The 13,548-nt window shown below is 57.6% G+C and overlaps 1 protein-coding gene across 2 annotated transcripts in view; it reads left to right on the forward strand.

Moving 5' to 3' along the window:
• The window catches only part of PRMT8 (protein arginine methyltransferase 8), an 84,147-nt gene extending 78,796 nt beyond the window's left edge, over positions 1–5,351 (forward strand). Inside the window, exons 9-10 of one of the 2 annotated variants that reach the window (XM_082352891.1) lie at positions 3,960–4,081; positions 4,844–5,351. In XM_082352891.1, the coding sequence (XP_082209017.1) occupies positions 3,960–4,081; positions 4,844–4,927 (206 nt within the window). In that variant the 3' untranslated portion in view covers positions 4,928–5,351. Of the gene's footprint in view, positions 1–3,959; positions 4,522–4,843 lie in introns of those variants that run through there. The other variant, XM_082352890.1, reaches the window with a different exon arrangement.
• The last annotated feature ends 8,197 nt before the right edge of the window (positions 5,352–13,548 follow it).

Below are 13,548 nucleotides of genomic sequence, written 5' to 3' on the forward strand. Positions count from 1 at the left end.
GAGACCCACACGAAAGCACGTCACGGACTGTGCAGCTTGAAAACAGTCCCCGTGAATGGCGCTGGTGTCTGCCTGCTGCGGCTCCGGGCAGAAGCCGCTGCAAACGGGCACAAGCACCCAGGGTTCCAGGCGGTGCCAGCACAGCTGCCCCGCCCCTTGGACACAGCCTCGGAGGGCGGGGTAGGAAATGGGAACTGGGCCCCCTGGGGCTACCGTGTAGCGGCTGGAAGGGCAGTACCCAGAGTAGAAGCAGGCCTGCGCTAAGTCCTAGTTTTTCCAGGAAGCCGCAAGGCAGGGCGATCAGGCCGTGGAGGTGGTCTTAAGTGAGCTCCTTGCCGGGCCTGGGGCTCATTATGAGTGAAATGACATGGTTGGACCTCGACTGCCTGGCAACGCCTTCCCAGCTTTGCCACCCTGTGACACTGAGCCATTTTCTCCGGTCAGAGAAGCTTCCTCATGCATAGTCTTTAATTCTCCAAAAAGCCTGTGAACCCCCTGGGGAACAGAATTACAAATTTACAGCTAGAAAAAGTATTAAATTCGAGAAAGAACTACCAGCCACTTAGCCACTGGGAAGAGAAAGAGGAAGCAGGATTCCACTCGCTCTCCAGAAGCACCAGGAAAATGCTTCCTGTGAGAGGCCCCAGCCATTTGTTCCACAGCCCCCTGTGCACCCCACCCCCATCCTCGGTCACAACTCCCACCGGACTTTATGGCCAGCTACCTGAGTGTCTTCTCACTTAGGCTGCAGGATCTCAGGGGGCAGGGCTGTATTGGCTGTTTTTCCCCACATTTAGGACCACATCAGGCACATGGCAGGCATCCTGAGTGGATGTCTGCTGAATGAATGAATGACTGAATGAATGCATGCATGAGTGAATGTATGAATGAGTGAATGAATGAATGCCTGAATGAGTGAATGCATGCGTGAGTAAATGTATGAATGAGTGAATGAATGAATGCCTGAATGAGTGTGTGAATGACAGTACGGTCATAACAAGGAAGCCTGAAAGCCACTTACACTATCTTGAAGGTTGTAGTTGGGGCAGAGCGGGAGGGAAAGTCTTGTCCACTGACCAGAACTCTGGATGTCGTGGTCCACAGTGATACTGAACGCTCACCCTTGTGCACAGCAACTTTCTGGAGAATCCCTAGAACATTCCAGACCACGACAATGAGGCAGCACCGCTTTACAGGCCAGAGCCATAGTTGATGGATAAATGAAATGATATACCACTTTCCACAATGATTAAATAACCACCTAATGCAATGGCTTAGCAATACCCTAACCTGGGCCTGCTATGTTACAGATAAGGGGACCATATAATTCATCTTTCAAATGAGGACACTTTGAGAGTGAAAGGGAGAGGAAAACGGTCCTGGGCACAGCAGGAGGCTGGTCACGCTCAGTGTGTCCTTTCCCCTTCCCATCACCTATCCTCACAGTCCCTTGGGAGATAAACTTTCTGCAGATGCAGAAAATGAGCCCCAGGGTCACAGTGCAAATGCATGGCAAAGTGGAGACTGGACACTGGGCCTACTGTTGCCTAATTAAATGTCCCTTCCACTGATAACCCACCCAAGAGATGTATTAGATGTAAATGATTGAGTCTGCACAGCAACTGGCTGTGTATCTGCAACACCTGGGGGGAGACTTTTACGTCTCAGCAAGCCTGCCCCCATCTCACACCCCAGAATTACTGAATTCAAATCTCTAGACTAGAGTCAGAACATCTGAATTGTCATCAACTTCTCCTGGACACCTTGATGGAGAACCTGCATTGAGAAAACTGCTTTAGCAATGAGTCCGTGGACCCATCATGGAAATGAGATGTTTGGGGAAGTTCTTAGCCTTTTGATGTTGATGTCAAGGGGAAATATCACTCTCCTCCAACCCAAGGCTGGTGTCTTTTGGGGGACCAACATCAGAGGTGGACTTCTGGGCTCGCTGGCTGGCAGAGCTGAGCCAGGGAAGTCTCTGGGAGTCTCACAGGCATCTGATTAGGAGGCAGAAGGAAGCTGCTGGAATCTCCTTGCCTGAAGGTCTTTAAGAACAGGAGAGACACCTGTCTGGGTTGGCGTGGGTGGCAGCGGGGGTGAGAGTGCTGTCAGTCACACGCTGCCATTCTCTGCGCACCCCGGAGACGATCTTTTGACGATTCGTTTAGATGTCGTTGGAAGGGAAGGTGCTGGGAGCAGGTGGGCTTCGCCTGTGAACCGCAGTATGCCTTGGAGACCAGGAAGGCCGGTGTGTTTGGGGATCCAGGATCCGGGCGGCACAGACTCTATGTTCATGACCCTCCTTCAAGCCCTTCCAGATCCTCCCCTCCACTAGACCTTGAGTTTGCATCGATTTCCTAAATGCACACATCGAAGGCTACTCGAGTATCCAAACCACTGACATTTGATCAAGCTAGTTCATTGCAAAGGACACAGACAGACAGACTCTTCATCACCATTAAAATAGATCTTGGGGTTTGAACAATCTTGGTCTGACTGGGCATAAGATAAATCCCCAGTCAGGTTTTGTGTGAACTCCTCCGGGCTGGACCGCAGGTGTGCATACGGTCGTGGGACAGCCCCAATCCTTCCTGTGATTCAAACTCTGCCTTCTAGTGATTCTCCGGGCCTAGCCTTTGTTCCAAAGCCATCTCTAAGGCCACATATAAGTCTTTCCATGTGACAGCCTTTGAAGTATTTGAAAGGCAAAGGCACTTATTACATCCTCCCTAAGTCTTCCCACCTTTAGCTCTGGTCCTAAGCAAAGAGGGAATCAGTGTTAAGGAGTCCTGCATCCTGGTGGAGGGCGGTAAGAGCCTTGAAGGGCAAGAGGAACTGACTGTAAGACGGGTTCTTCTACAACCCTTAGGCTCCAAAGCCGCAATGTCACCGAACACCTCTGGGTAACTTGAAGTGTCACAACACGCCCCCTCTGGGGCTTTTTACCGTCGTTCATTTATTCGGTACTCACAGACCTAGCAAGGGTGGTGACGGGCTCTGAGGATAGAGCAGTAAGCAGACCCCGGCCCTCACGGAGATTGCAGTCTTGTGGAGGACACAAACACGTAAAAAGAGACAGAGACGGTTATGCAGGGGCATGACAGCTGCCGTGGTAACATAAGCCCAGGGTGCCCTTAATCCAGCTGGGTCAGGCAAGGCTTGCCCAAGGATGTGACCTTGAAGAATGAGGAAGGGCTGGTGATGAGGGACGGAAGAGTGTCCCAAGGACGGCTGCTGCTGAGGAAGGGGGCCCATAAGACAGGACCCCTCATCTAGTTGTAGAATTTGTAGTGTGCCCAGAGGGATGGATGGGATTTCATGGCAAATACAGGGGAGGGGAGGTGCAAGCCTCAGTGTGGCTTTGGATCATGCATGAGATGTGGGTCCGTGGAATGAGAATCATCCCCAATTTCTATTCATCCAGGTAGGAAGGCACGGCTGAAACCCCAGGGCAGGCCTGGGCCAAGGGAACTAGGATTGGTTTTAGGACAGAGAGGCAGGCAGGGAAAGCTATTTGTAGGATTGGGGTATCAGTGGAATTGGCGAAACTGGCTTAGCCGTGGAGTTGGCATGAACGGTGTCATTTAAGGGGCGACAGGATGCACCACCCTCCAAATCTCTCCCCTACAATGTCTGAAAGTCTTCACTCTGTTGAACTAATGAAAAGCAGTGGCACTGTGAGATGCGTGTGTTAATGCCGCCCCTTGTATGACTCTGTAATATCAGCTTGCTTCTCTTCTGGTCCCCAGCGAAGACCCGCAGTCCCGAGGCGGGGGGGCTTGACCCCGGGAGGAGTCCCTGGGCTGAGCGGGGCGTCCTGCGGGCTAGGAGCAGGCGCAGGGGCTGGGTGCCCGACCCAGCGAGAGTGCTAGCTAGCTGGGGTGTTCAGCAGCGTCCGGGCGGGGTCCCGGCCCCTCTGGAGACGGCTCCTCTAACTCCTCCTCCTTGTCATCCTTCAGCCCCTGACGCCCCCTACACCCACTGGAAGCAGACTGTCTTCTACTTGGAAGACTACCTCACTGTCCGGAGGGGGGAGGAGATCTACGGGACCATATCCATGAAGCCAAATGCCAAAAACGTGGTGAGTGCTGAGGCAGCCTCTGTGAGGCCGGGGTCAGAGAGGAGGAGGGACCCCGGGGCCCGGCTTCCAGGGAGCTGCCAGGACCCGCTCACTCGCCCGGGTGCCTCGCTGCCGTGGGCACAACCAGAAGAGTTACAGGGGGAGCGGTAGGAAGGCGGGTTTGGATGGGATGGCCTCCTTCAAGGACTCCCACCTGGACCCCTTAAGACTGGGGAACTGGAGCCTTTCTGTAGGGCACCCTGGGGACCCTCCCAGCCGTGAGGACAGCTTCCCGCCCTTGGTGGGAGGTGTTTTGAGAACAGAGGCTGTGGCCATGGACTTTGCCTCATTTAGGACCAGCTGAGCCAGGAAAGAACAGTGTGTGGTGGCTTGGAAGACCAGGTTCGCACTCCTCAGGCTGGCCTGGGGGGCTGGAGGCCGTGTGATTCTTTCTGAGCCCCCTGGGGTGCGGGCACATGCCGGGCAGGCGCCGAGGGTGCTCCGTGGCTTCCGCCGTGGGAGACTCAACCGCCCCACTTCTCCCGGGATGAAACCAGAGGGAACATCTGTGTATTCTAACAGGAAGGACTTAGGTTAGAAATCAAAGGCCTTCCCGTGAGGGTAACGAGGCACCGGAAGAGGCTCCCGAGGACTGGTGGTGGGGAGTGGCGTCCTGAGCTGGAAAACCCTAGCGGCGCAGAGGCGCCCGGCCCTCTGCCTGCGGGGAGGGGGGCGGTCCCCGCCTCCTTCCGCGCTGACGCCCTGGCTCCTCCTTCCTTGCAGCGAGACCTCGATTTCACAGTAGACTTGGATTTTAAGGGACAGCTGTGCGAAACATCTGTATCTAATTGCTACAAAATGCGTTAGCACACGTGGGAGGCTGCAGAGAGCGAGCGAGCACGGAAACTCACCTCCATCTGAGGCGCCGCCACAAGGGACCCTGTTTGCAGGACTACACGCTCCAAACCGGAGTCTGACACTCTGCCCTTGAGATTGGTGAACTCAGCCGGCCTCCTGAGGGCCCTGCCACTGGACAGAGGGCCTCCAGCTCCTCGGCTCTGCTCTGGGGGCCCTTCTCAGAGGCTCTGTCGTCCCGACAGAGAGCCACGGCCAGCGCGGCAGCCGGGCCCCGATGGAGGAGTCCACGCGTGTCCCCATCGTCCTCCTTAACCGTGACTCTCGGACCTTCAAGTTTTGCATGCTGCAGGCATCTAGGACAGATCGCTTCACTAGACCCTGGAGACTAGCGTCTTTGATAGCATAAGGCAGACTCTGTGCGCGCGGCGGTGCGCGTGCGGCGGTGCGCGTGCGGCGGTGCGCGTGCGGCGGTGCGCGTGCGCGGGCAGCATACCTATTAGTTCCTTTACCCGGCACGCTGGTATGTGCTTGCAGATACAGCCAAGCGGCAACGTCTGTGTTCATCCAGGGCTGTGTGCGTGTGTGCGTGCGCGTGTGTGCGTAGAATATATATTACTCTCAGAGGAGATTCTGTTGCTTTCGAATAGGAATCTGTTTTGTGATTAGTTCTCCCCCTTCCCCACCCCTTCCCAGCTATGAAATGTCCGCTGTACTAGCTCCGGTCTCCTTTTGACTAGACTGTGGCTCCGAACCCTGGACATAGGACCATGCACTCCGTGGGCGCTCAATAAATGCACATGAGAGCGAAGCGATGGGGCGGCTGTGTTCTCGGCGCTCTGGGCAGGGGGGCGGGAGGAGGTCAGAGGCCACAGTGGAACAGAAGATCCAATCGTGCTGCTCCCAAAAGGAAGGTAGCTCCTTGGTAAAGGGAGCCTTGAAGCTAGGACCAGTCCAAGGGCTTCTCCCTTGTGACCCTCAGGGGTGGGAGGAGAGTCCTGCAGCTGGGGTGGGGGGACATGAGTGAACCTCGAGTGCTCCAGAATGCGAGGCAACGTGTAGCCTGGAGAGAGGCCAAGGTCGGGGCGGGAAAGGCTGGGAGGGTCCAGAGGAAGCAGGAGATGGTAGCTGAGCTCACGGTCCTGGGCTGCTAGTGTGAGACTAGGGCAGGGTCTGAGGGCAAGGCCGGTGGAGGGACGGTCCAGGGCGTGGTGGTGGACAGTCTCGTTCCTGCTCCCTCACCCCATTACTGGCTGCCTAGGTGGGTGTCTGCCCTGGCCTGCACCCTCCCCATCAATGGGACCCCCCCATCTCGAATAGGGCACCCACAGAGCCCAAGTGAAACAACTTGGATCCTGGAGGTGACATCCTAGGTTCTACGGAAGCTCCCTTCCCCAGAGTGGTTGCTAAATCTCCAGTTCCCAAAACGATCTCTGCCCTGCCATCTCTACCCCTTTAGACTCTGGTCCCATCGTGGAGAGGGCAGAGCCAGATGGGGGCCTGCCGGGTCAGCAGAGGCCTGGGATTCTTCTAAGGCCCAGAATGTTCCCTCCTTGAGAAGGAGCAGAAGGTGTGAGCTACTGCAGGGGCCTCAGGGAGGTGCCTGGTGACCCCTGATGCCCTCCCGGGCTGGAGAGAGCCCTGGGCAGGCAGAGCTGGTCCTCCAGCAGGGGTGCCTCATCCCATTGTCTGCAGGTCACACACTGTGATTGCATTTGCCATCCGGCTCCGAGGGGCAGGTGTGCCCTGGACCAGGCAGGGCCTCTGGAGTTCTTCACCCGTCCCCGTTCCCCCCTTGCTGCTCCAGGGCTCAGCCGCGGCAGGAATGAGACCTTTGTGGTCGGGATGATCACGCGATGAAAAGATGGGGCCTCACCCATGCGCAGGGACCAGACCAAGCTGCCTTGAGGATTCAGTTGCCGAGGGGCCTGAGGGCTGCCTCTTTGGTGTGGGAAGGAGCGAGCCAGGCCGGCCCAGGCCGTGGGCGTCCAGGCCCGGCTCTGCCTCCCGTGCTCTGTGGCCCCAGTGAGTGCTCTCCACACTGTGTCCCCGGAGCCCTGGGGCCTGTGGGCCGTACCAGGGTCGGTGGGCAGGGCTCTGGTCCCCCTCCCCAGATTCACCAAAAGAACAATTCTTCCCTTCTCTGTTTTTATATATTACTAAAAATAAAGATAAAGAAATGAAAAGGAACCGAGACCAAACCAAGGACCTTAGAAAATGGCTCACGCAGGCGACCCTCAGTCCACCTGGCCCTGATGCCCTGAGGTCAGCCATCCCCTGGGGTCTCTCTCTGCTCTTCTCCCCTACCCACCAGCCCTGTGCAGTTTCACCCAAAGGGCTTTCTTCGGCCCCAAAGCAGCCTTTGGGTCTCGGCTGGATGCCCACCTCTTGCCCCAGAACAATATTTCCCCTTGCTTGCATCTTTATCTCCTGCCCCCATCAGCTCCGGAATATTCTCCCTGGACCTGTCATCACTCAGAAAGGGGACAGGCTCTGTGGGAAGCTAGGGAGGCTTGGTCTGGCTTTTACAAGGCGGCTCCTAGCTCTGAGGACGCCCCGCTTGGCAGGCAAAGTGGGTTTCAGTCCCCACCGGCCGCATGGCCCCGTGCTCCTGTGCAGTGTACAAGCTGCATAACAGTGCACAGAGGCCCTGGGAGGAGCTGTGGGGGCCCGCAGAGCCCTTGTTTGTTTCCCTCCAGCTGGTGTAAGGCTGTCCTGAGTTTCAGTTCTGAGCCAATCATGCTTTCCTTTAGAGACCTGTCGGGGGGAAACTCCTAGGCTTGGTCCAAGTGTGGTAACAGAATCTCTGTAGGATGGAAATGTGAAGTGTTTGGTTTGGTTTGCTTTCTGGTTATTCTTTAGCTTCCAAGACAGGCAGTCTCACCTGTGTCATGTTCCCTGGGAGAGACACTCAGGTGCTGGGAAGACAGGGGGCCCATTTAGAGGCGGTGGATGTAGCTGACAGAGCCCACAACAGGGAGATGCAGAGGAGGCCTCGGCTGGCCTGTAGGTGGGTGTCCTGGGAATGGCAGTGCCCGGGAAAATGACAACCGACTCCAGTGGCAGTGGCCCCTGCCCTTTCATTGCCCTCTGGCATCTGCATACGTGTTGGCTTCCCCGAAGCCCTGGGAGTTGGGCACGGAGGCCCTGCCCACATTGGTAGCTGAGCCTCTGGGCCCTGGGGGGAGGAGGAGTGGGGTCCTGGGGGAGCTGGGCCCCCATCTCCACACCTGCTCACATGTCCTCTGCTGCCCTGCTCAGTCCTCTGCATCTCTGGCTGGGGAGGCCTCTCTTTGTAGCTAGAGACAAACACAGTGCAAATCGTGGAAGGCTTTTGTCCACATGTTTTGGACAAGAAAAATAGAGAAACTTAATCGGGGAGAACAGTGAGTGCATTAAAAGAAGGAAGGGGGTTGAGGAAGAACGGGGGGTCCCCCAGAGGGCACGCGAGGGGAACTCTTTAGTGGGAGTCGGGGAGCCCCTGGATTCTGCCCATCTCTGGGCAGGGAGCCCATCCAGCTTTGGAGAATTCCATCCATGGTCCACAGGGCCAAATCCACATGGCCACCAAGAGCCAGCAAGGTCGATGACCTTCCGGGAGCTCTGGGCATTTGGGAGCTGCAGGCGTTCCTGACACCCCTGGGGGCCGGGCGGGGAGGCCCAGGCTGGGCAAAGGCCCAGCAGTATTTCGGGCCTCTCCAGTCACCAGATGAGGAGCGGGCACCCCCGCGGCCTCTCCCGGGCCCCGGGGCTTCAGCACCTGCCACCCTGGCGCCTTGCTCTCCTCCTGGGCTGCAGGAGTGATGTCTGGAGGGTGTGGAAGAGCACTACGGCCCCCTCCCTCCTGCCCGTGGGAGCGCCGCAGTGGGACTGTCATCTCCCCTGATTCCGTGGGAAATAAGCAGTGTCTGCTCTGAGCACGTTCGGGACGGGATGAGGGCTCAGCTCAACAACAGGGTGCTGCGGAGACCACTTCACTCGTGAAAACGGTTTTTCCCTGGCTCTGCCTCTTTCTTTTTTCCTTCCTTCCTTCCTTGACTGTACCCGACTCAGTAGTGACTTTCTCCGTGTCCCTCTCTTCCCTCTCTGGGGAATTTCTCCCTTCCGTCCCACCCCACTTCTCCCCAGGCCTGCAGCCGCGGTGCCCCTTTCGTGGTCTTATTTGGCCTGGATTGTTCATGGGCCCCTCTGCGCTTGCTCTGAGGTCCACTGCAGGCTTGGACTTCCCCGCTGGACCACAAGCTCCAAGGGCAGAGATCTGCCTCTTTCTGCCGGAGTTTCCCCTGGACAGAATGGGGGTGCAGGTGGGAGGAACAAGGCAACAGTGGACCAGCTTGACTCCCGCGGAACGTGCCCTGGAACTACTCAAGGACCCCCAGGCTCCTGTCCCTGCGATCTGTGCCCCTCGGGGGATGCCCGTCTCCCCTTTGCCAGGCCCCACCTGGTCCCCTCTCGGCAGCCTTCCTCTCCTCTGGGCACCACACCCGGTACTGCACCGATAGGCCCAGCCTGGTTCCAGACCTCAGTAACGGAACGAAATTAAGCCAGACCTCTCAGCCCATGCCCATGCCTCGGGCGGTCACCTGGTCAAGCGCCTGTCCCTGGGCTACTGGCCAGCTCAGATCCTTGGGCTTCTGCCCCGCCTCGTCTCCCGTCTTGAAGTCCCAGGTCCCACATAGGACAGGAGCCCCGTCTTGTTTTCACAAACCCCCCTCTCGACTACCTGGAGGGTCCCCAGCCTGGTTTCTGGAGTCTTCTTCCTAGAGACAGTTTCTTCTGGATCCCCGCCCCCTGCCTGGCGTCTTGAATGGCACCTGCCTGCAGGCCTGGTTTCTGAGCGCAGCCCCACCTGTGACGCATCCTACCTTACACGCTTGGGCGTGTGGGGCCCAGACCCGTGGCCTGTGGTCCTGTGACCGCTGGGAGGAGTCTGGCTTCCTGGGGATGGGAGATCACCTCACACCTGTCTGACCACACCGGATGTGCCCGGCTCACGTCCAGAGCCTCCGAGGCCGCTCTGCCCCCGTCCTGTTGGAAACAGCCCATGTTCAGCTGAGCCTCAGACACAGCCTGCTCAGTGAGCAGAAATTCAGCCAACAAACGTGTATCGGAAACGGCGTGGGCTCCAGGCACTGGTAACAGAGTAGAGTCTGCGGCACCGTCCCTGCCCTTGGGGCTCCAGGTACGCACTGCGGGCTGGTCAGTCTCTGGGTGGGCGGGGCCTGCGCTTGCCCCAGAACTGAGAAGCGGGGTCCCTCAGCCGTCCTCCCTGACCACCCCACCTCTCCCCCGTCCCCTGCAGTCTTGGCCCCCTCAGCAGGCGACACAAGCTGTGTCCAGGTGGTGGGGGGGGGCCTGATCTGCTCTAGAGAGCGACCCTGCTGAATTTCCCTGCTCTCCGCAAAGTGCCCACGGCGGCCCTGCCTGTCACTTTCAGAGAAGGCCCGGAGCCCTTCCTGTGCCCTAGCGATAGGTCATCTCTCACCGCAGAGGTGAAAAGGGTCTTTACCAACCTCTAGGCTGTAGCCAATGACTCGGCCTCAAGAGAAGCCAGAGCACACGGGGCAGAGGAAACCCCTAGGGTGCTGGGTCAAGGACCCAGGCCCCTGCGGTCCCCACCTCCTAAGGCAAGCGTCCATCCCTGGATGACTCTGCCAGATGACGGAGGTTTGGAGCCAAAGGACCCGGTCGAATCCCAGCACTGGCGCTTAAGTAACCACGTGAGTCTGGGCCAGGTAAGACTGAAAGGAGGTAACACGGATGAAATGAAAGAACTAGAAAACACGTTTGGAAATGGAAAGTACAATGGAAATTCCAGTTATGGTTACTATAGTAATAACATTTCTGCCTGCGTTCCAACCCTGTCATTGAGAAGCACGGCTGGGTGCCAGCACCTGAGGCCCGTGGGCCTCTGAAGGTCCTGGGGAAGCAGCAGGCACCGCCACCCACGGTCAGCAGCTGGCTAGGCCCTGGGGCTGCAGGCTGAGGCCCAGGGTTCGGGGACAGCACTGCAGGCGACACACGTGTAGAGTTTTGCCAAAAGCCTTGGGCAGGAGCGGCCCGCTTTGTGGCTCTGCTCATTAGCTCGTTAAAGGCTTCCCACGTGGCTTGCTGTGGTCTTGATGTTTGTCACCCAGCCCTTTGGCAGGCAGCGACCGCCTGGCACCAAGACACATGTGGCCTTCCATTAGAACTAAAAGCTCCTCAATTACTGAGATGCCACAGCCCCACCTGGGGTGCTCCGGGCAGGGCCTTCCCTTGTGGCTGTCTCTACCTGCATTTCTAAGAACCTCCTGGTGACCTTGAGACCCAGCTGGCCTCGGGCCTCAGCTGCATCCTGGAGAAGCACAGTAGGAATCTGCAGCATTCACTTCACCTTGGAATTCAACTCACGCTGCTTTTCCCAGGAAAAGTCATATTTGGTTTGGGTCAATAACATATTCAGTTCCTATAATGGGGACACCTATTCTCTTTGATGGCTAGAGTGAGAGACTCAGAAGTACATTCTGGGAACCAGCAAGAGAGAGGAGGCGGGGACCAGTAAGACCAGTCAAACCCATCTTGACTGCAGTAACAGCCACAGAAATGCTCCAGAGCTGTCTGGCTACACTGAACAGAAAATAACCGGCCGAGGATGGCTTGGCACCCACGCCTAAGCTGGGAGCCACCTCCAGGTAACAGGTGGGAGTGTGTCTCCTTCCCCTGCCAGGTGGGTCTTCCACGTTTGGTGATCACACAGGATTCCTCACCTTCCTCAACACAGTGGCTCCGGTTCTGGTCCCAGTTGGACCCAGGAGAGCTACGTGAGGAGCCTCTTCCAGTTTCCTCATTCCATAAACTTGTCTCGGTACCTCCTGGGTAGCAGACACTATGCCAGGCCCTGGGAATAGAGCAGAGAACAAAGCAGACGCCAGGAACAGACGCTCCACAAGAGTGATACATATTACGAGGGACTGTTAGGAGATCAAGAGAGCCTCTCTGAAGATATGACTTGAAAACTTGAAAAAGCAGAAGAGGAGGGGAGAGTAAGGGAGAGAGAGGTGGGGGATGCGTGCGTAGGCAGAAACGGCAGGTGCGAAGGCCCCGCCCAAAGGAGTCCACACAGGGAGGCACGTGTGAAAAGCAGAGCAGAGCAAAGGAAAAGGCCGGGGCTGGGGGAACGGGGAGAAGGGAGGCCTGGGAGGCAGCCGGGGTCCGCGGTCGAGAGCCTGTGGCCATGTCAAGGAGACTTTTTCCTCGGTCACTGGAGCTTTAATCAGGAAAGTGACAGGACAAGGTTTGCAGGCCACACGTGCTCTCAAGCTAGTGAACTCAGTTTGGCAGTCGCTTCCCCTGGAAAATGGCAATAGACTTAACTTATTGCCTATTTCAGAAAATCAGCCACAGAAGATGTACACGCAAAGTACACCCGACAGAACCCCTAGGAGCCCCGGGTGGAGGGTGGAGAGGAGGCGCCTCCGGATGCTGGTGCGGAAAATGGCCGGAGTGCAGACGGCTGCCTGGTAGGACTGCCTCTCCCCAACACGGAGGCGCAAAGGGGCAATCTGTGCAGCTCTGAGATGGTTTGCATCTTCCTTTCTGGTGTCGGGTCGTACTGTTCTTCCCACAAGGACGGCTCGGGGGATGTAATTGTCTGGGGGGCAGGAGGGCGCGTAGGGTCCGCACCAGGCCGATGTGTGTGCCGGGATAGTTCAGCTGTCTTCAAGCCCCAGGCGGCTGTTTCCAGGGGACCGTGATGCGTGGCATCACTTTCCACTCACAGAGCGTATTCCTGAAGCATCTTTCAGAGTCTCCATGGGTCGTAATGGGTTTCTGATGTTATGACAATTGCTTTCTGGCCACGGTTGGTTAGCTCGGTTGGACGGAGCTTGAAGCCAAAGACACAGGCTTCTCAGGCTCCCACTCAGCTTCACAGTCATGGATGACACCTTGAACTCCAGCCAGCCTGAACAGACCTGGGGCTGTAGCCCGGCTCCTGCAGCCAGTGGCTGAGACCCGCAGCGAGGTGCTGGAATTGCTCGTTCCCGTGTGAAACCTTCCCTGTTAGATGGCATCATGATCACACCTCTGTCCCAGGCTGTTGCGAGGGTTAGACGAGATAGTACTCGACGGCCGGGAACGCATCCTGCGCGGTGAGACGGTAGCTCCCTGCTCTCAGAGCTGAGGGTCCCAGGCAAGAATGTGCAGGCGCCCCTGGGAGGGAGAAGCCCCTCCAGGCAAAGCCTCTGCCCACAGTGGGTCAGAGTGCTTGCTTCCTGGGGCCAAGGGCACACGATCCGCCGTTGCCTGGAAAAGATTCTGAAGGAAGCTTGAGGATGCCCGGATTAGAGACGGGCTGGCAAGTCAGAGCAGGGCCAGGGCTTGGGGGACCTCAGGCTGTTAAATGGGACTCACGCCACCCGCCACGTGGTGCAGTTGGAGCCAGAGCGCACACCTGCCCGTGGTGGTAGGCCCCCGCGGTGTCGTCACGGAGGACCCGCGGTCCCCTCACGTGGGAGGAGCCTGAGGCACAGTGGAGTGCACGCTCCGGGCTGGAGGACCGCATTCAAACCCCGATTCTCCCATAACCTCCCGGCTGCGTGACCTGCAGCTTCTCCACCCCAGTTTTCTCTACCCGCACACTGGCGGTAACC

This window comes from Balaenoptera borealis, assembly GCF_965194805.1.
Source record: "Balaenoptera borealis genome assembly, chromosome: 13".
In the NCBI taxonomy this organism is placed as follows: domain Eukaryota; kingdom Metazoa; phylum Chordata; class Mammalia; order Artiodactyla; family Balaenopteridae; genus Balaenoptera; species Balaenoptera borealis.